The sequence below is a fragment of the Marmota flaviventris genome, chromosome 16, assembly GCF_047511675.1.
Source record: "Marmota flaviventris isolate mMarFla1 chromosome 16, mMarFla1.hap1, whole genome shotgun sequence".
Lineage (NCBI taxonomy): Eukaryota > Metazoa > Chordata > Mammalia > Rodentia > Sciuridae > Marmota > Marmota flaviventris.
The window spans coordinates 48,694,900-48,718,718 of record NC_092513.1 but is presented as its reverse complement, the minus strand read 5'-3'; the positions used below and the strand labels follow the sequence as shown (position 1 = coordinate 48,718,718).

General features: G+C 32.8%; 1 protein-coding gene across 2 annotated transcripts in view; it reads left to right on the top strand.

Annotated features, from left to right (window-relative positions):
• Window positions 1–23,819, top strand: part of Mib1 (MIB E3 ubiquitin protein ligase 1) — a 161,979-nt gene that overhangs the window by 97,936 nt on the left and 40,224 nt on the right. For both annotated transcript variants that reach the window (XM_071602863.1, XM_027935671.2), the window contains exons 10-12: window positions 1,956–2,063; window positions 11,448–11,645; window positions 13,771–13,922. In XM_071602863.1, coding sequence (XP_071458964.1) covers window positions 1,956–2,063; window positions 11,448–11,645; window positions 13,771–13,922 — 458 coding nt within the window. The remainder of the gene's footprint in view (window positions 1–1,955; window positions 2,064–11,447; window positions 11,646–13,770; window positions 13,923–23,819) is intronic.

The window sequence follows — 23,819 nt, the reverse complement described above, 5'->3', positions numbered from 1 at the left end:
GCTTTACCACTGAGCTACAATCCCAGTTCCCCCATAAGTGCTTTTTAAACACACTCTTGACCAGTGCTTTTGTGCTTGGTGTCTACCACATTTATTCCCAAAGCCAGAAGTATTTTGCCATCAGTTTTGAGCCTTTTGGAGTTCATTGTTCAAAGAATTGCTTTTAGGTTTTTCTCTAGGCAGGTTTTTTTGGTCTGCTAAAGTTAGTTCTATTTGTTCATTGTCTTTCAAGATTTCAGTGTAGATAGTGCATAAGTCTATGTGTGAGCATGTCTTTGTGCATGTGTATGCATTTCCTGTTGAGTTTATCTTAGTTGGTTGAAGCTTAAAAGAAAAAAGTCTTTAGTAAGATGTTAGTGAATAACGTAAATGTGACTCATCTTTTAACTTAATATAAGAAGAATATATTTTTAAAAAGTCTCATGGTATTTAAAAAAAAAAAACATGTTGTCTTGCCTCATATCCACCAGTGTACTTTCACCTCTTGGAGTGGTTTTTTTTTCTTTTTTTTAAACTTTGTTTTCTTATTTGTTCTTAGAATCTTCCTTTTGATTTTCAAATGAATTCTTAAATATCTTTTAAGTGAATTTTTTCCTAGAGTTTTTTTCTCCTTTAATTTGTTCTTCCAGAGTAATCTTTTCTTAAATTTGAATTAATTATTCTGTTTTGTTCATTTTGTGTTTTTGAGTCTTTCTCAGCCCTCTCTCTGATCATTGGTTTTTTATTTGTATCTGAATAAGACATTAAAAAACTGATGGATAACTCCTTACCTCACGGGACTGACTGACTGACTTTGCATTATGATGATTGGAGGTTTGGGGATCTCCAAATGCCATCATTTAGGGGTTTATTCTCTATGGCTATTTAGTATAGAGCTAAGAAACCTTTTTTTCTGTCAGGGCTGGGCCTAGAGTATGACTGTTGTACATCAGACTTAGGTCCAGTGTCCCTCTTATGAGCCCTCTGATGTGCTTGTATTTGTAGGTTTTCATTTTGTCTAGAGGGTCTCGTGGTTTTTATGCTTGGCTTTCTCTTCCCTATAAAGTCAATTATTGTTCCTCTTTCTGTTTTCTTTGTTTCATAAGTGTTCCCCCCCCCCCCATGTTAATTCTACCTTTCCCTTTGTCCTTATGGACTTTACATTTTAAATTATTAACTGCCATTAAGTGTGGTCTCAGGAGAGATAGGATATAAATGTGTGGCCAGGCTACCATCCTTAGCTATCTTTTGTTGTCAGATGGATGAGAATGAAAGAGGTAGAATAAAGAATTGTACTTGGCTTGGGGAATGTTCATGGGTAAGTTTTGCATGTACATAGCATCTGAAGATAAGGATAGGTTGGAAATTGCGGCTTTATAATACAATAATTATATATAGTCACCTTGCCAACTCATTTATGTTTGTCTACAATGGTATGTGGTATATTTGTTGAATTGAATTTATTTATTTTTTAGTGGCTAGTAACTTTTCTAAAAGTTTTTCATTCACCTTGCTGATTTTTCCATTTAACCACAGTCTGAGATTTAATAATACAAAAAGAAGTGTACTCTATATACAAATCTAACTTAACTTTCCTCCCCCTTACCTCTTTTCTTTCTTCTTTACAGTCTGGCTAAACAATTCTTTCATGAGCTCTTAGAATAATGAAACTTTAATTTTAAAAAAATGCTTGCTTTCCTTCTCTAAATTAAAGAGTGAGTTTCTGTTGGGCTGGGGATGTGTCTCAGTGATAGAGCGTTTGCCTGACATACATGAGGCCCTGGGTTCAACTCCCCAACACCACAAAAAGAAAAGATATAAAGAGTTTCTGGTGATCTCTCTTATAATATATGGAACATCAAATTATTCTTATGGAATTGTACAATAAACAAGTTTTTAAACCTATACTATATGTATATGTTGGTTCTTTCTTTCTGGTTTGTGACATTTGTTCATTTTTTTTTTTTTTTTTTAAGGTAAATGGGCAATGTGCTGGCCATACAGCTATGCAAGCGGCTAGTCAAAATGGACATGTTGATATTTTGAAGTTACTTCTGAAGCAAAATGTGGATGTAGAAGCAGAGGTAATTAAACTAAGCTTAAAAATATTTTAAGTAAAAATTATCTTAGAAATAACTCTATATGAGATGGATTTTCATTTTCAAAATTTAATACTTACCTAATACTTTTCTGATTGAAAATTAAATTTTAATAAAAGCTAGCTTAAAGTATTTTTTGGTTTTCTATGATTCTTCCAATGTTTTAGGAATAGCCCTAGGTGAAAAGAGGATTTGTATTTCCTGCTAATCTGGTGGAACCATTGTGCTATTGGGAGCCCAGTTGGGTTCACCTAAGAATCATACTAGGAATGTTGAGGGAAGGGGAACACAGACATTCGTGAATCAGAGTCTTTCCTGATCTCTGTGATACTCAGAGATAATTCTTTGTTTTTTGTCATAACTAAATTTGTGTTTGTGTAGACTTCTGGTTTCTTGACCTTAATGTGAATCTTTGAAAGTTACAGTGCATGCTTATCACTGTACATATATACATACATTTAACTTAGAGTTTAAAAAAAATATATATATATAAAAATAAAATTTATTTATTTATTTGGTACCGGGGATTGAATTCAGGGGCACTTGACAACTGAGTCACATCTCCAGCCCCATTTTGTATTTTATTTAGAAATAGGGTTTCACTGAGTTGTTTAGTACCTTGATTTTGCTGAGGCTGGCATTGAACCTCCTTCTGCCTTAGCCTCCCAAGCCACTGGGATTACAGGCGTGTGCTACCATGCCTGGCGAGAATATTCTTATAAGAGGAAAATAAATATATCTTATTATCTTTGGAATTTCAGTTGAGAATCTGTATGTATGTATTGGATAAAGGGTAGCTTGCTTTGTTAATTATAACCTCATATTAAATATATACTAGGATTATATTTGTTTCAGTGTCATGCAAAATTATGTAGAGTAAGTCAGAAGCTAGCAAATTTAGCTTAGGCAGGATATTACAGTTCTGTCCAAAAGCTTCTCCCAATCTGGTGGACCAATCTATTTTTATGAATTAAAAAACCTTAAGACACACATTTGAAAAGACACACATTTCTAGTCATATGTTCCTTTTGCTTTTTTTTTTTTTTTCCTTCTTTAATTGTATGTATTTTTGAATTGTTTACAGCTCAAAAAGAGCCTATGGTGTTTCAGAGGTAAACAATTCATCTTGCTTGGAATTATCTGTTGCCCAAAAAGACCTGAATTTTAAATTAGCACATTAGAAATCTATGAACTACATAATAGTTTTATTACTGTAATATTTTTATGAATGAGATATATAATTTAATTTTTCTTTTGCAGTAGTTTTTTTAGTTGCATGTTTCTTGGATGTAAATTTATGAATTTAGAACCTAAATGTGTGTTCTAAGAGTTTCTTTTGATGGTACAGTAAAGGCTTACGTTAATTTTAGCATTTTGTAAGTGGAAGGCAATTAAATTTTTTGTTGTTGTTGTTTTACTTTGATTTGGGAAAATGGAGTGACGTTTACTGACTGAATATCTCATTTTTAAAAATTTAATGAATCCAAAAACTGCAGTAACAAAAACTACTAAAATACCAAGCCCTTCTGATTATAGACAGTAAAGCAAGAGGTTAACAAAATTACATTCCTTTTTGCCTTATTTTTTAAAAAGTATGTTTTCTGATTCAGAAGTTAATTACTACAACTGCCCATTGATTTATAAATCTAGAGGTTTCTGTTCACATGAGAGCCTCTGCAGAATGAGGTGCACCTATAGAGTTGGGAATGAAATTGGCATTCTTTTTCAAGAGTAGATTTTCTTTCCTACGTAATTGAATTCATATATAGAACAAATGGTTAGTTAATGCTGTGAACATGTAAGATTGATGTTGACATGAGGATTAGTAGCCAGATGTTTGTAAATAATTTGTACCATACTCCTCATTTAGATTTCCATTCTGTACATTTTCTGTTTAAAAAACCATTGTAGACCTAATTTGTAGAAATAGAGTGGAAAAGGGATATTTACCTGTCAGGTTAAATTTAATGACACTTTTTTTTTAATTGATTTTATTTTTTTAAATACACGACAGCAGAATGCATTACAATTCTTATTACACATAGAGCACAATTTTTCATATCTTTGTATATAAAGTATGTTCACGCCAATTCATGTCTTCATACATGTACTTTGTTTTTTTTTTTGAATTACAATTTTTATTACACATATATACCACAATTTTTCATATCTCTGTTTATATATAAAGTTTGTTGACACCCAATTCGTGTCTTCATATAAGTACTTTGGATAATGATGTCCATCACATTCCACCATCCTTGCTAATCCCCTGCCCCCCTCCTTTTCCCTCCCACCTCTCTTCCCTATCTAGAATTCATCTGTTTCTCCCATGCTCTCCCTCCCTATGAGTCAGCCTCCTTATATCACAGAAAACATTCGGCATTTGTTTTTTGGGGAATTCGCTAACTTCATTTAGCATTATCTTCTCCAGCGCCATCCATTTACCTGCAAATGCCATGATTTTATTCTCTTTTATTGCTGAGTAAAATTCCATTGTGTATATATGCCCCATTTTTTTTTAATCCATTCATCCACTGAAGGGCATCTAGGTTGGCTCCACAGTTTAGCTATTGTGAATTGTGCTGCTGTAAACATTGATGTGGCAATTAAACGCCTATCTCTCACCATGCACAAAACTTAACTCAAAATGGATCAAGGACCTAGGAATTAAACCAGAGACTCTGCGTCTAATAGAAGAAAAAGTAGGCCCTAATCTTCATCATTCGGGGTTAGGCTCCAACTTCCTTAAGAAGACTCCTATATTGCAAGAATTGAAACCAAGAATCAATAAATGGGATGGAATCAAACTAAAAAGTTTCTTCTCAGCAAAAGAAACAATCTGTGAGGTGAACAGAGAGCCTGCATCCTGGGAGCAAATTTTACCCCCACACATCAGATAGAGCATTAATCTCTAGGGTATATAAAGAACTCAGAAAGCTAAGCACCAAAAAAATCAAATAACCCAGTCAACAAATGGACCAAGGACCTGAACAGACACTTCTCAGAAGAGGATATACAATTAACAAATATATGAAAAAATGCTCAGTATCTCTATCAATTAGAGAAATGCAAATCAAAACTACTCTAAGATATCATCTTACTCCAGTTATAATTGCAGTTATGAAGACAAACAACAATAAGTGTTGGCGAGGATGTGGGGAAAAAGATACATTCATACACTACTGGTGGGACTGCAAATTGGTGCAGCCAATATGGAAAACAGTATGGAGATTCCTTGGAAATCTTGAAATGGAACCACCATTTGACCCAGCTATTCCTCTCCTTGGACTATACCCGAAGGGCTTAATGACACTTTTTAATGACACTAACTCAAAGAGGAAAAACTGCATTTCAAAATTGAATTAAAATGTAAATACAACTGATGGCCCAAGATTAGAACAAAAATTCATGAAAGTCTCATTTTTTTTCTAGGATGTAAGAATTAACATAGTCTATTAGACAGCACTATAGTTTGTTTTAAGTAGTAGTTCTCACTCAGGGGTATTTTTTTCCTACAGGGTAACTTTTGGAAATGTCTGGAGACATGTTTGATTGTTACACTGGGTGGGAGTAGGGGATTTACTACTTAAATCTATTGGTTGCAAGGTAAGATTGATACTGAATATCCTACAGTGTGCAGGATAGCTCTCACAGCAAAGAATTACCTGGCCTAATATGTTGATAGACATAAAGTTAAGAAAATAGCTAATTTTGCAAGTGCACTTAAATTTGTGATTCACTTGCCAAGTTTAAAAAGTAATTTGTTTTTATTAGTCTTTTTATTATTGAAATTTTAAGCACTTGGAAAAATAGAATAGTACAGTGAACCCTGTGTACCCATTACCCCATTACTCTACTTTAGTTGTTATTATTTTTTTGAAAATCTTAACTCCAGCCCCCACTTCAGTTGTTATTAATGACAGGTTTTATTTTATCTATATCTTTTACTTTATTTCCTGCACTGAATTATTTTGAAACACATCCAAATATCATTATTTCATCTAGTAAATATTTTAGTATGTATTCTAAAATATAAGGAGTCTTTTATAAACATTAGCATACCTTTTATCACACCTAAAAATGATAATTAATGTTTATTTTTAAAAATACAATTTTATTAAATTTTTTTGGAATACAATTTTATAACGTAAAACCGAGAAGGAAAAGGAAATGGCCTTTCATCTTTGGTTAGCTCATTCTGTAACCTTTTATTTTTTTCACTTGCTTTAGGAAGTGAGCTCAACATGCTATAGATTGGGGTCTATAATCTATAGACAACAGACATAATCCAAAAATACATTGTAAATGTATTTAGAAATATATATATATATTTTAGTTGTAGATGGACACAATACCTTTATCTATTTATTTATTTATTATGTGGTGTTGAGGATCAAACCCAGTGCCTCACACATGCTAGGCAAGTGCTCTACCCCTGAGCCACAACCCCAGCCCCTAAAAATGTACTTTTGAAAAACAGCACAACCATTCACTAATGTATTGTCTATGACTGCTTTTTGCAGCAGTTGCAGAGTTAAGTAACTACTTAACAACAAAACCTAAACTATACATACTTTCCAGCCTTTTATAGAAAAGTTTGCTAGCACTCTTATTTAGATGACTGCTGCACTTTTTCAGTTAATTTAAGCTGTTATCAAACTAAATTATGTAGGATATATAGGATTACATTTTTTCCCTATTTCTTTTTCTTAGGGAAAACTCAGAGCTATTAAGGAAAGTTGATTGTCTCCAGGTATGACCTACTGAGTACCGTAGGATTGTATTCTGTGTCCTCCTTTATAATGTATAGGTAAAGGCATCAAGGACTGTGAGAGCTTAGGTATGTTGATAATAGGTGAGCTAATTTTGGATCTGCCAGGGACTCGGTTTTTTGTTGTTTTTTTTTAAATAATAGCAAAGGTGTGGAGGTTTGGATGGATGACCACTTTAAAAACGTGCCTTTTTAAATGTTTTCACATGATACAAAAATATGCTTAGGGAATAATAATAGACTTTGTCATATAACCTGAATTTTAATTGTGTTTTTGCAGCTAGAAAAGTACTGGGCAAAAAGTTAATTGGTAAAAGATTGAGTTTCCCCATTTGTGATAAAGAGTTGCAATGTAGATTAAGAGACATACTTATGATATCATTTATACAACACCGTAGGAATTTAATGTATTAGCATTACCTGTGTTTGACTGTTCTTAGTAAACACTTCTTTCCAGCTGTCAGAAGTAGTGCAGTTTTTCAAGAAACAGATGCTTCTGTTTGATTTTTCTCATCTCATTAATGAAAACAAAATGGCAAAAACAGTTTGTTTTTTTTTTAAATGTAAAACTGAGAAGGAAAGGGCAGTTGGGGCTTCAAGATTGACCAGTTTTAAATTCTTTTTTTAAAAACACAAATCAGGATTCAAAATAATAACCAGTGAAATGACTTTAGGTGTACATAGTTTCCAGGTACACATGTTCATTCAAGTTGCTATTAGAGACCTCCCCAAACCTAAGAAAGCCAGTGCTGGTAAAAACATGGAATGTTAAAACATAGATGAGAGGAGAAGGGAAGTGTATCACAGGGTGAGAGAGAGACAGAGGTAGATCAGATGTTGAGAGAGGAATCAAGAGAGCCTAGAGAAACCAGACTTCCTCTTTTATAACAACATGATCTCTTGGGAACTAATTCACTTCACTGAGGCCTGCATTAATCCCTTTCATGAGGGTGGCACCCCTGGCTGAATTACCTTCCCATCTCTTAAAGCTCATTTACTTGTCAATATGGTATCAAGGAGGAAGCTTTCAGCACATGAACCTTTGGGGGACAAATCATATGCAAACCACTGTAGTCTCAGGAGATTAAAAAAAGATAAACATCATGCATAGTATCTTTTCTGACCATAATGGGATAAAGTTAGAAATCAGTAACAGTAGGAAACATAAGTAAATCTAGTAAGATTTTCTTTTTAATTTTTATTTATTTTTTTAGTAGTAGAGAGACTTAAAGATTTTTAAACATCAGATTTGTGTTTTACAGAGGATTTTGCCTTGGATGTGAAAAATAGTTTGGGGTAAGAATGCAGTGGATGCAAGGTGAGATTAGTTCAGATAAATAAGAGTGAAGGTCTGAATTTGTGATAGAGTTGGAGAAGAAAATAGTTTGAGCATCATTTGAGGAATAAAAGCTACAGATTGTGGTGAATGAATATAGACACTCAGAAGTAGTAGATGAATATGATTTATGGATGCTGATTTTGTTGATCATATGGTCTGTGGTTCTGTCAGCCAAGATAGCAAGGACTGGTGCAAGAGTAGAATTTTGAGGGTTGAGAGGAGAAGGGAGCAGAAGAGTAGAAATCAGTTTTATTTAATTTGTGGCTGTTTTACAAACTTTTGGATATAGCCTTGTGGAGGTCACTTTTACCCTTGTCCTGTGTAATTCTCATTTGGTATCACTTAATAGTCACACTGTGGTAGGTTTATTTGGAGTACTTAAGATGGATTCAGAAGAAAGCAACAAGCCTTACAAATTAAGACCGCAGTACAACTCTAGTTTTCTAACATAGAAGAGAGACATGAAAATTAATTCAATTGGAGTATCCTATTATATATGCATATTCCATAATCTTTAATTTTTTTTACTGTATTTCTCTTTGACATACATATATATCAAGGTTTTAAACTTCTTAGTGTTTGATTTTACATATATAAACTGTTGATAGGAATTGCAAAAAGTGGATCAGTAATGGTTTTCTAACAACCATAAATATATTGTAGCTTCATAAATAGTTACAATTTTTAGGCTATCAGTGTTAGTAGATTGATATTCTTTTTTGTTGTTTTGTTTCACATTATTGGGGATTGAACCAAGGGCCTCATATATGCTAGCCAAGTGTCTACCACTGAGTCACATTCACAGTCAACATATATATTTTTTAGGTGTAGATGGACACAACACAACACCTTTATTTTTATATGGTGCTGAGGATCCAACCCAGGTCGCGCCTGTGCTAGGCGAGCGCTCTACCGCTGAGCCACAATCCTAGCCCAACAGTCAATATTTTTATTTTGAGTCAGCGTCTTAAGTTGCTCAGGCTGGTTTGAAACTTGTGGATCCTCCTACTTCAGCATCTTGAGTAGCTGGGATTCTAGTCATGTTCTACCTTGCCGGGCTGTATGTTATGTTTCTGTTTTTAATGGAAGGGTAATCATATGATAAACTTAAAATTTTTAACAGGAAAAAAAAAACATCCAGATTGGAGGTTGGAAAGATCTTAACTCTGAGATTCAGAGATAATTGTTGAGAGCCACAGCCGAAGGGGCCCCAGCAAACTTCCAGCTGCCGCGGCCCCAGCAACATCTAGCTGATTGGCTCCTCGGCCCCAGCAACATGTAGCTGATTGGCTCCTCTGCGGTGATGCTCATTGGACTGTTTCCCTGCCCTTTCAGACCACGGAGCTGCACATTGGGGGACTTTTTGGCTCTGCCCACGTGACCCAGCCAATCGGCCTCAAGAGTAGGAGGATTGGGGGAGGTGAAAAGAAGCGTGTGGGAGAGAGAGGCTTGTGGAAAGCTGGTGGTGGCAGTTGAGGCTCTGAGGATTTTTCCTGAGAGGCTGTTTTGTTTGGCGTGTTTGGTTCTAAAAATAAAGTTAGTTTCTTTTGACAAGTGGCTTCTGATTGTGCCCAGCCAGACTGCGGCATTAATGAAATGTATAATGAGAGAGAGAGAGAGAGAGTATGTGTGTGTGTGTGTGTGTGTGTGTGTGTGTGGCGTGTGTATACTTATTTTTCTGGGATAATGTTTTTCTGAGATATTGCTGCTTAGGAAACACAAGAGTTGAATCTTAAATCTTTCATGTGGTTGTTTTCAAGTTCCTTTGTTCTTGATATTTATTTATTTATTTATAGTTGTAGTTGGATACAGTATCTTTATTTATTTTTATATGGTGCTGAGGATTGAACCCAGTGTCTCACATGTGTGAGGTGGGTGCTCTACCAATGAGTTACAGCCCCAGCCCTCGTTCTTGATTTATAGGCAGTAGAAACTCCTAAATTAATTCAGGTCAAAATACTAGTAAGGTAGAAATTTCCAAAGTCAAAGTTTTGCCTTTTCAAGAATGGCTGTTCAACTGTTATAGATTTCTACACAAGTGATTTTGCCTTCAATATGTGTTTGAGAAAATGAAGATAAAAAAATTTTGAATTCAGTAACTGTTTTGAATGATCTATTTGTTTGTTTTAATGTATTTAATCATAACAGTTTTTATCTGTGTTTATCTTTGCAAAGTAGTTCAGATGATCTTGGGTGACATGGATTTTCAAACCCTTTGCATAAACTAGGGAGTCCATCAGGGATTGGATGCATAGATTGGGAATCATGGCTCTGGAGGAAGTTTTAGAGCATGCCTGCTTGTGGGTATCAAAATTTGGGGTGTAGTATTGATATAAAGACATTACCCTTATCTGTATCTTCCCTATCTGTATCTCTCTAGGAAGGTAATGAGACTTCTTTTGGGTGGAACTAGATATATCACCTTCATGGTATATTTCAGCCTTTTTTTCCCTTTAAAAAAAAAAAAAAACAACTGAAACTTTCCTGCCCTCTCTTCAGAAATATGCTTATTATAGAAGATATGGGAATTATATTTGATTTCTCTGAAAGAGTTTTAGCATTTTGGATATATGGAATTTGCAGTTTCATGCTTCATTTTTGTCTTTTAAAGGTGTTGAACTTTTTTTTTTTGGTCCTCAAATATACAAGAGTATATGGTTACTACTTAGAGGTAACCAGTAATCACTGTTAGCATGTTAATGTATTTATCCCCTTAAAGCTAATTGAGATCACATTGTTTGACATCATTTTAAAAAATGACTCAACTAATTTAGTGTAATTTTTGTGTCATTAAAAAGTCTTGGGGCTGGGATTGTGGCTCAGCGGTGGAGCGCTCGCCTAGCAGGGACGGGACCCGGGTTCGATCCTCAGCACCACATACAAATAAAGGCATTGTGTTGTGTCCATCTACACCTAAAAAAAAAATTTAAAAAAAGTCTTTATAAAATGTTTTAAATGGCCAAAGAATTATGTAGTTTAACAGTTTCCTAATGATTTAGTATCATGGCTGATAAATTAGAAGCAGTGAAGGATTGGTGACTTAATTACTGGTCAAGTGTTTATGTATGAGATATTGATCTATGTTTATCATTTATCTTTGGAGATAACCACTGTTCAAGCCAGTTTCTAATTATTTTGTTGACTCCACTCTATTATTTCATTTTCCCAATTTAATCTGGTTCTTGATATGTTACTAAGCTTCAAGGTTTGTCTCTCTTTGTTAAATATCACTAATTCAGATTTGAACCTTAACATTTAGGATAAAGATGGAGATAGAGCAGTTCACCATGCAGCCTTTGGAGATGAAGGTGCTGTTATAGAAGTACTACACCGGGGTAGTGCTGATTTGAATGCTCGCAACAAGCGTCGACAGACACCACTTCACATTGCTGTCAATAAAGGTCATCTTCAAGTTGTAAAGACTTTATTGGACTTTGGTTGTCATCCTAGTCTCCAGGTAAGACTTTTAAAGAAATAATATTTCCAGGTATTGCCAGCATCCTATTAAAAGAAAGCACTCAGTTCTGTGGTAAGCACTCCTTTGTTACCTTTCTTTTTTTGTATAGCCAGTCACGATAAAGGATACTGGAGGCATAGAATGTCATAAAATTGGCAGCCATTCCTTCCTAGAAAAACTTTTTAAATAAGATGTCTCCCAAAGATTGGGTTTAGGTTGAGGGGTGCAGGTGAGAACTTTTTGAAAAATATCAACTTAGAGACATTAATTTAACTTTATTGATCATGACAGTGAATTTCAGCAGCATAAAATAAGCTATATTGTGCAATAGTTACTTCATAAACTTGAATAATCTTCATTGTAACTTAATTTATCTTAGGGTCTTGGTCTAGGTATTAGTCTAGTCTTTGGAGATTTTCTGATTTGGAAAATAGTGTTTCATGGTTGATTGACAGAAATGAACCTAGAAGTTGGCAAATTATTATCATGTACTGTTTTATTTTACTATTAAATTATTAAGCATTCATACCTTTTTTTTTTTTTGTGACAGTGGGGAATTTTAGGTTTAAAGCAAAAATCACCTAAGAAATAATTCTTTCCAGCCACAGTTTAGCATCTAGATGAACTAAACCATATATATAAGGGAAATATAGTCTGTCTTTATGAAGTACTTAGTTCGGTTGTTAAAATTGCCCATCTTATGCATGCCTGTCAGGTTGAAATTTGGTATGAATGCTTAATAATTTAATAGTAAAATAAAAAAGTACATAATAATGATTTGCCAACTTCTAGGTTCATTTCTAGATTGTTTTCTGTCATACCTTTAACAGCACAGGCTTGAAATAGTGTGTTATTTTCCAATAAAGAATGGTATTTAAAACACTATTTGAATATGTACAAATTACTTTGTTTAAATTGGAAACTCATTGATTAAAACAAAAAGGGGAGAATCATTGAGATCTTAATCTGTTTGTAATTTAGATAATTCACAGCAGCCAGAGAATTTATAGATCTCAGAGAGGTAATAAAGAACAGAAGTTGTGGGAGTGAGAACCATTTTGATACTGACAGGTTCTAGGGTGTAGGCTTAGTGGTTGACAGGATTGGAAGATGGAGAAGGAACTGAGGTGTTGTGTTAATATGTTAAAGAAGAGGGAATTTATATCTATTGAACATTTTTGTCAGAAATTGGAGGCAAGGTTATGTAATGAGAGTGTGAGTTGGGGTTGAGGTAGAGAATTGAGAAGAACAGTGCTACAGGTTTGGAATAGCTGTTGTGGGCATCAGAAGGCAGTACAGAACAGGGACCTGTAGAAGCATATTTGATCATGTAAAGAGCTCATATCAAATTGAAGACTGCAAATTTTCAGTGTTAGTAGATACAGGAAGATAGACAGTAGATGGTTGGGTTGAACTTGGTGTTAGGAATCCCTATGTAGGTGGATGAATATATTGCCTGTATTGACAAACTTTTTCTGTAAAGAAACAGTATTATAGATTTTCATATCTCTACTATATAGGTCAATCTTGTAGAATGAGGCAGGCAATTCTAGTAAAACTTAATTTACTGTTAAATTTTCCTTTATACTCGTGTCTGCTTTGACTTACGTGGTCTGTGATCTATTTTAACCATTTATCTTTGGAGATAATCTCTTCCCTGCCCTTTGAAAATACTTTGGTTTATGTTTCTCACATATCACTCCATTATATATTTGTCTCTGGAGCTCTGAAAAACTACTAATGTTTGGCTCTCACCCCCAGAGATTTAGTTGGTCTGGATAGCAGCCTGGTGGGCCTCAGGAGTTTTAAGAACTCCAAGCAGATTCTAATGTGCAGCCAACACTGAAAAACATTGATTTTAAACTCATTTTTATGGGGCCTGAAACTAGTGTAGGTTCAGTATAGAATTTTGGGGGTACAACAGTGAATGATGTGACTTTATTTTAATGTATCTGTTTCTTACCTGCATTTACATGTTTAATATAGAGGATGATCACTTATTAATAATTGTTGGATATGGCCTCCATTTCTTTTTCTTTGTTTAATAGTTTTATATGTTACTGTTAGGCATAATGATTAATTGAAGGAGAACTAATGAAAGTCTTTTTAAACTTAAAATAAAAAGGATTCTGAAGGTGATACCCCTCTTCATGATGCCATAAGTAAGAAACGTGATGATATCCTGGCAGTTCTTTTGGAAGCTGGAGCAGATGTTACCATCACAAACAATAATGGATTTAATGCTCTACATCATGCTGCACTAAGAGGAAATCCCAGGTAAAAATGGCACCTTTTACTATTTTAGGTGCCACATAGAAATATTTCCCTATGCTTGGTTCTCTTTTCCCGAGACTGATAAGAAAATAATTTCTGCTAATTTTAGTATTTTATGTCATTTTAAAGGTCTGTATAGAGTATGCCATCGTTTAATAGATTAGTTTTATATTATTTATTTGGTTTTTAAAACTAATACAAATATCATGAAGTGATTAAATATATATTAAATATAGATATAAAATATCAGTAATACTGGCTTATGTCTAAAGGTTTAAAATGCATTTCATTTTGAGATTTTTGTTTCTTCAAAATCATTCTCAGGGTGTTCTCTCTTCCAGTATTATCCATTTGCATGGTAATTATTTTTTTAACTTGCAGCTAAATAAATATAAAATTATCTAATTTTTTATTAACAGTATAATCAATTATATATACTTGTAGTGTAGGTGAACCCTAGTCACTGTTAAAGTACTAGGTGTTGTACTGAAGAAAGGGTTTGCTGGTTAATATTTGAGAAAGTCTGCTTTTGGACAGTCATATTATTTATAAAGGACCTGCAAAGTCCCCAGAAAAGGAGCATGCTTTGCTTTGCTTAACTTTGAGATTTTTATGAATGTATTTTTAAGAACAAATTTACCTTAAGATACATTTTAGGAAATTCTGCCTTATTCTCCTTATATTTGAATCAAGCCTACATAGTATGACTGAGGAAAATGTTCACTTTGATAATTCTATCTATCCTGAATTCTTATTCTTTGGTTCCTGTTTTTACGTATGTTTCCTTCTAAGTTTTTGCCTTTTTTTTTTTTTCTTTTAAAGCTTCTTAGGATCACCACTAGAGGGTGATCACAGAAAACAGAAGGATTTTATTGCTGTTGCTTGTTGATGTTCATAAGAGTGGGTATATAATATAGGATGAAATGAGTGACCATATTTTAGATATTGTCTTGAATTTTTTTATCTTACAAATATTTTAACACTTCATACTTTTTCATGTGAAGGAGATAGAATACTATTATACGTTCTGTGCCCTTCAATTAAAATTGGTGATGATGATAATGATAGCACCTGCCTCTAAGAAGTACTTTACATATATTATCTTACTTAAGCCTTGATCCTTTCAGCAACACCCCTCCTCAGCCCTTTCAGTAGCATTTTGGGAAGAGATTAATATCCTTTTTTCATAGATGAAGATTGTAAGGATTATGAGGCTTATAGCAATGAATTTACTTATCCAAGATTATGTAGCTGATTAGAAGAACAGCTAGAATTCTAGCAGAGTGTGATTTTAGAAACATAGCTCTTAAAGCACTTTACTATTTTTATGATTTATGGTCTATATATGAGAGGAGGACACAAGGACAACAGATGATTTAACCACAAATGGTGTATAGTGCATCATTCCTCTTGCTACCTCATTGCTAAGGGTTCTTTGACTGCTCTCACTAATTTCAGTATCCAGTTCAAAAATTGTTTATTCTATGAATCTTTCCAATCCATTCCAGTCTTTCTATTCCCACTGTTGTTTACCTAATAAATTACTTATAATTTTTATTTAGACTATTACAGTATCTTTCTAAATATTCTTCTGAATTTAACTTTTCATACAGTTATCATTTTAAAAGCATAGATCCAATGACATCCCTTACTTGTTCTCAGTAGTTTCCTATTATACATAGTAAAATCTGTATACCTTAGCTTGGCATTTATATCCATCTCTGATATGTCTTGACCTGGACAGAATTTCTAACTTTTATCTGCCACTAGTTTAAGTTCTTTTGCCTACCTTGCCCTTTAGCTATTTTATATTTTACACTGTTTTCCTTTACTAAAAGATGCTAGTTGCTTTTTTCCTTTTTTTAAAAGCATTTCTATCATTGGAATGCACTTGCGCTCTCACTCTTTCTCTCTCTTCCTTTTATTGTGGCCATCTTTTCTCCAGCACCTCCTCGGTTTCATCATTTGCATTATTTTCTGTTTGTTCTTTATTTCCTTTTTCTGTATTGCATGTGCTATAATCTGCCTAATGCTATCTGTTACTATTGCATTTCTGTGTTTTCTTTTAAAATTGTGGGTGTTCATAGGCATCTGTATATCCTCTACAATGCTTGGAGTAAAATAAGCACTTAATAAATGTTACTCTTAATTTGACAGTAAGGACAGTATAAGATTTCACAAGATATTGTATGATTAATTATAGAATGCATTTTGTGTGGAAACTGTTGAATTCAAGTAGAGCAGTCACTTCAAATAAGAATGGTTAGAGTGCTGGGGTTGTGGCACAGTGGTAGAACTTTTACCTATCAAGCATGAGGCACTGGGTTCTGTCCTAGGCACCACATTAAAAAAATAATAATAAAGAAAGAATGGTTAGAAAGATATTTTATTGGGAGAATTTAGATTACAGTATTAAATCGTATTTTTAAAAATTTTTTTAGTTGTTGTTGACGCAATATCTTTATTTATTTATTTATTTATTTATTTATATGTCGTGCTGAGGATGGAACCCAGGTTGTCACACGTGTTAGGCGAGCGTTCTTCTGCTGAGCCACAACCCCAGCCCCTAAACCATAAAGTATCAAACCACAAATTTTAACTAGAAATAAAAATGTTTTAGGAAACAAACATTTTTAAATATTTTGAGTTGTTACTTTTTTTTTTTTTTTTTTAAGGTGCTGGGGATTGAACCCAGGGCCTTGTGCATTTGAGCCAAGCACTCTATCAACTGAACCCTCCAGTTGTTTCATTTTGATGGGGAGTAGGCATGGTATATTCAATAATGCTAGGCCTATGCAGAAGAAATATGTTTTCTTCTATTTCTTCAAGTATTCCCTAGAAAATAATTCTTGTCAGGTGACATTTCTTAAAAAAGGAAAAATGCTTTCATTCTATAACCAAGTGGTGTTTCAGTTAAAGCTTTGTGCCTTGTTTAATCCTCTGTAAAACATTTTAGGTAATTATGACTATAGGTTGATAGAGTGTGATTTTAGTTGAACACCAAGGAGCATCAGAAAATGGTACAGTTTATGTATCAGTTGTAATTGCAAGTTGGGATGTTTTGAGTTCTGTTTCATATCATATTTTCTTTTCTGTAATGACCAGTAATGTCAAAAGAAAGAAGGAACCATTTTTAGTGGACTCAGAATAAAAAACAATAATATTGAACTTCTTTGGCCTTTACTGTTATTTTAGAAAAGCAGATATAGTACTTTATTATTTCCAGAACTTAACCTGCCATTTTTGGATAAAATATTAAATATAAATATGATTAATAAATGTACAAACACTTTTTCCTTACTTATGAGCATTTTATAGTTTATAAATATTAATTAATCTAATACCTTCAATTTTTAATGTTTCAGTTTTGTCCTTGTGATTTCTGTTTTAGTCTGAAGTTATGCTTATTTAATATAAATGGCTTAACTTTTGGATTTCACATATAGTTCATTTTAATTGCAATTGATTTACTTTAGTTAGTGTAATTTTTAGCTACTTTCGTGATTTTTTAAAATTTATTAGAATGTATTTTTTCTATAGTATATTAGTTACAACACTGTGAGTGTAACAGTACCAGCAGAAGAATTTGTTTATAATTATTTCCATTTATTATGATTAAAATGTAAGAAAAGTTCACAAAATTTACATGTGGATGTGTATATATGTGGAATTTAAGTACAGTTCTATCCCCTGGCTTTGCTATTAGTTAGCAATAGTAATTTTTCAGCAATGATCAATAACACAGTAGAGTTAGTTACTGGATGTGCTTTTTTAAAGAAAAAATCATTATCCCAGTCTTTAAAATGTGTATAGATATCCTATATTTTTGAAGGATGTACTTTGAAATCTAGATTTCAAAGGTTCAGATTAATATAGATATTAAAATTTCAAAACTGATCTTGATGTTTCCTCATCGTATGATGGCAAATGAGTAAAGACATTAAAAATTTTATTTATATATTTATTTATCTATTTATAGTTCACTTGACCACTGAGCCACTATTTTGTATTTTATTTAGAGACAGGGTCTCACTGAGTTGCTTAGCACCTTGCTTTTGCTGAGGCTGGCTTTCAACTCCTGATCTTCCTACCTCAGCCTCCCAAGCCACGGGGATTACAGGCATGCACCACTGTGCCCAGCAAAAGTTATTTATTTATAATAAGGCCATCTGCTTCTTCTTTTTCTGTTCTTTCTTTCTTTCTTTTTTTGATACCAGGGATTGCATCCAGGGGTTTTTAACCAGTGAGCCACATCTTCAGCTCTTTTTATTTTTTATTGAGACAGGGTCTCACTAAATTGCCGAGGCTGGCCTTGAACTTGTGATACTCCTGACTTGGCCTCCCAAGTTGCTGGGATTACAGGTGTGTGCCATCACGTGTGGCAGCCATTAGTTTCTTTTAGAATATAAGTTTCACTATGAAACACAGTATGCTTTTGGTCATTTATAAATTTGGTCATTTGCTCCATTTATAATTTGGTCATTTGCTCCATTTTAGAATAGCAGTTATGTTTTAATATAGTTTTTTTTGTTTTTAAGAAATTTTAACTATCAACAATACTGTTTATGAATTCTGATATTTGGCATTTATTTATTTAAAAACATTTTTTTGGTGGTGCTGGGGATTGAACTCGGGGCCTCCTGCTTGCCAGGCATGTGCTCTATTGCTGACTTATATCCCCAGCCCCATATTTGATATTTATAGAGACATTTTCCCCTGCATTTCAGTTGTCTTATCTTCTGTTTCTGTTGTTTTTATTTTTCCATACATTTCTGATTTAAATAAAGAGCAGAAATTATTTCTGCTGACAACAATGAAAACTAAATTTCTTTGAATTATGAATCAGCATGTTACTTACGTACTCTCTGTTAGGATACTGTATTTTAGCTGCCTTTAAGTTTGCAGAGTTCCCTTACAGGCATGAAAATGTAGTTTTCTCTGCAGAGCTGGCAAAAATAATAAATATTTGGGGGGAACTGATACCATTATACAGATATTTTATATATAATTTTTAAAATATAAATTGAATGTTAAAAGTAACAATACATGTTACTGTGTAATATGATATACTTGTTTTCAGTTTTGTTCTATGATACCTTCATAGACAGTTTTCATTTGTTCATTTATTTATACCCACAAAGAGGCATGATAAATCATATTGAGTATGTGAGTTTTCCCTCTAGAACATTATGATAGCTTTATTTAAGTTTATCAATTTCAAAATACAGTCTTAATGGTAAATGAGACTATATTGAATATAGGAAGATTTGATAATCTGAAGAAGACCTGTCTTGGTGTTTAATGCTTTTCTTTTCTTTATAATTCTAAACAGCTGAGGGCTGTACAAAAAATAGCTGAAAATCTATTGCATAATTGTATACTTATAGTGTGTCCCTTTTCTCTAATGTGTTATCATGCATCTACTCTCAAACAGATTTCTTTTAATAAATGCTTATAAATAATGTGACTGAGATATAATTAATGTAAGCATGAAGTTCTGTTAGCTTGAACACAGTGATGATATACATTTATATATACCTTTCTTTGCCCACTTTCTTTTAGGGACAAATTTTCACTTTGAAATAGAGGAGGGGTCAGGATTTGAGGATTATGTGAACATTTGGGTTTTCTAATTACTGTTGCTTGCCTTTAGTAATATCCATTAGTTGTTGAAATGTTTCTTTCTTATTAAAGAACATTAAATTAACTGAAGTTATTAAGAAAATTAGGTGGATGGATGTTGGATCACTTGTCATTTTTCCCCTTAGTTTTTCTCCACTGAGACATAGACGTGTGTGTGTGTGTAATTTTTTTTTTTATAAAGGACAAAGAAGACTGAAAAGTAATAAAATGTTTTATTAGGGCTGGGGTTGTGGCTTAGTGGTAGAGTGCTCACCTAGCACTTATGAGGCACTGGGTTCAATCCTCAGCACCACATAAAAATAAACAAAATAAGGTATTGTGTCCATGTACAACTAAAAAAATACGTAAAAATGTTTTATTAGTAGAGAATTTCATTTTACAACTGAGGAAACAATTATGGAGAATTGAAATAACTTTATGAGTTAAAAGTAGCAATACTTAGCATTTTCTTTTTTGAACATCACAGATCTTTATGATTCAGGGTCAGAAGAACTATATGCTTATTTGCTTAAGTCTCCTTAAGATATCCTACGTTTTCTCTCCCTTTCACTTTCTGCTAACATTCATATAAAATGGTGAAGTTAAAGGCTAATCCTGTGAAAGATAGTGACTCAACATTCTAGGGTGTTACTTTACTTATAGTTTTCTTTAATTTAAAATATATTCATGTCCATGTGAATCATGGGTCAGTAATATGTATTGGCATTCTAATGATATTTTCAGGTGAACTTCCGAGATATTTCCTTCCTTTAAAAGAAGTTTTTAATTTTTATAATGAAGCATAGTTTGCATTTCATTATTATATCTTGTCTGAAGAATAAGAAATTTAATACCAAGAGACCATAATTAAGTAAAATTATTTTATTTGAATCCCTTAAGTCATTTGCACATTTTTCATAAAGCTTTTTATAAACATCTTTACTATAGTCTTTTCAAGTAGAATTAACAGTTAACAATTTATTTTATTTTATCCACAGTATGAATAACTTAAGGTGAAATTAGTTGACAGGTAACTGATATTCATGAGTGAGCCGTCGTCTCTCCTGTAGTAATCAATGCATAGCTACAGCTGGTTGAAGGGGACCAAATCCATTGAAGAGGCGATTTGGTTCCATTTTACCAGCTTTAGCAAAGCATTGTAGTGCTGCCAGTTTGGGATCCAAAACAGTTAAATGCTTTTCATTTATAAAAATAATAGTTATGGGCCATCTACAAGTGTTAAAAGTTTCCTGTCAATGCTTTAGTCATTAAAATAAAATTTTCTATTTTGAAGGCAACGTTTCCTACTATATCCTACTCTTAAAATTTGGAAGTTTCTTCCTTTTAACACATTTTTAATGCATTAAGGAATTATCATTGTACATCTTTGTTTTAACAGCTTTGCTTAATTCTTAACTGTAAGCAGTAACCTCCTTCAAAACCAGCAACATTTAAAAGAACAAATAGACCTGGATATACTTTAGAGTAATGTTTTCTACTTATCTCTAGGCATTTAACCATATTCTTTGGTTAAACTAAAAGTTGGGGAAGAGTAATGTTAGTCAAACATTTCTACTGCCACTGCTTTTTTTAGTAGTATAGTTGAGGATTAGTAGCAAGTTGGTGATGGGGTGGAGGAATATGAGTGGCCTTAGGAAAATCCGTGCCCTTTGGTTTATAAATAGATCACACATGAATTCAGTGTATTGCTTGGACTTGGTGGTGGGAGGAACTGCTTGCTGCGCATGCCAGCTCATTTTACTTTGGTTTTGCTTATGTAGGGTTGCTAATAATGGGTCGGTAACTTAACTCTTTTAATGATTATTTCCTTGACTAAATTCTTCATCATTTTGAGTAGATTGCCTAGTTAACTTCTTATTATCAACATTGATTGTAGCTACAATCCATGAATTTTGAGTATTAAAATGTACCATGTATTCTGTTGAACACATGCTGCTGTGCTGCTGTCTGAGGCTCTAGTGTACCAAATTTATTCACTCATTAAACTGTTTATAGAACTTGAAATAAAAAAAAATCTATGATGTAAACTTTGAAATCAGTACTTTAAATTTGTTATAACATGGTTTTAGTGTTGAAACTTGCATAAAATACAACTCTGGTAAATTATAAAATAATGTCTATAAAATAAGACTCAATGAAATATAGAGAGTAAAAATTTTTTATAGTTACTGTTTTGAACTGAAGTGGGAGAAGGTCAACACTATCTTGGGCAACATTCAAATAATTCTGAAGGGTATTCTGCATCTGTTGGTTCTTAAGTATCATGCTGCTGGTGAAATTAATGTCACTACAGTTCTTTCTATCATTTATTTGTGAAACAGGTGTTAAATGGCCTGAACTTAAGTGCTGAAGATAGCAATAACACTGGCTTCTAATTATAGTAGTTATATGGGAGCCATTTAGCAGATCCAGTTGCTCAAGTGTGCTTTTGGATGGCAGTTCAGTTTCATATACTGGCCATATCGGGGCAAGGAGAGACCATGGGAAAAAATAGTACAGCATTTGATAATGTCAGCATCTGTTATCCCTGTCAGGGAGACAGTTGAAATGTTTGAGTTACACCAGTGTCAGCAGATGCCCAGAGTTTAACATGTACTCAGTTAAAAATGAACAGCTGATCTAAGTGATGGATGTGACATTTTAGAGTGATTGAAAATATTCTGATATATTAAGCTAAATTTGTAAGCACCAGAATCAGTTTATAATTTTTCTTCATAAATAAATATCCTATCATTTTATTTTCTAAGGATTATATCTACTCAGTATTATAGAAAAGAAATTCTTAGTTGCTGGAATGTTTAAAAAGAATTATTAAAACCTTTTATACTTGAAGAATAAGTTCATTACAAAACACGAGTAGAATAATATCCGTTGAGTAGTTTATAGAACAAACTCTACTTCTGAGGCATATATTTTCATTTGGTATTTAGGATATGTACAGTAAACTTAGTGGAATATGAAGCATTGGCATTTTTCTTGGTGGATGTCCAGAAGGGCTATGTTTAAATGAGTTAAGATTTGAATTAATTTCTTTGAAAATGAATAATTTCAAAACATGCTTTTTATAATTTCCAATAAATGTGCAATTATATACATGATACTATATTTAATAAAATAATTCATTTTTAATAATTGGATGAAATGAAAATCACCTTTCTATTGACTAAGTATCTTATTAAATAGAGAAAATTAACTGTAATATAACCTATGGTCATTTCTTTTCAATTTCTGACACAAAAATTTAAAATAATATATAATTTTTTATATGTATTAATATTTCAGTTGAAATAACTTTTAATAAGAAATAAGAATCATGAATACTAGTATCTTTTCTTTTTTCTAACTTTATAATAGCTTAAAATTATCAATTATTGCTAAGAACGTTATAATTTTTATAACTATACAAAATAGACTAACATGCTAAATATAGTAGATCTATTCTGTCTGTAAAAATGGAAATATAACTAATAAAAATGGTTATTCTGTCTGTATAAGTTGGCTCTTGATTATAGTATTTTCATTTTATATGCCCCTGTTGGAGAAAGCCGATTCAAAGGTAATACTATCTTTTAAAAGTTTGGCAGTCGGTTACCAGTATACCCTCTTGACTTATTTTGGTGGCCCAGCATCTTGTCATTTTTTTTATCTTTTATTCTTATGTTTTAATTATTTTAACATAGCATTTAATAATGATATTAGGTTAAAAACTTGATAAACTTGCAAAGGATAAGGGCCAGTTCTTTTTGTACAGAGTTTTACTTAAATGATAATCTTTTAGAATTATGACTTTCTATAGCTATCAACAAAGAAAACAAAACAATGAAAACTTTAGCTCAGAAATTTTTCTAATATTAATAATTATAAATTTACCAAAAGTGAAAAATAGCCATTAAAGCCTTAGTGAAGTCAGCTTTTGTCATTGTCTTATTTTTCCTACTAAATCTGTTGGCTCTACTAATGTGGTATACTTAAATCAAAATCAAATTGTGGAGGCAGAAAATAGATCATGTGTATTTCTTAGTCTTTTGTGCTAGTAATCTGTTTTTCCTGTTATGGTCATTTAAATCATGTGAGTACTCAAAAAATGTAAAATGTACTGTTTTAAACTTTAATGTTTAAAAATGAGTTTCATTATAATTTGAATTCTACTTCAGTAGAACTTTTACTTTACAAAGTATAAATCATAGGGATGTTTAGTTTCCGTCTATAAGTAGTAGGTATTTTTTCTTTGGTGTTAATATCGCTAAAGGTCATCTA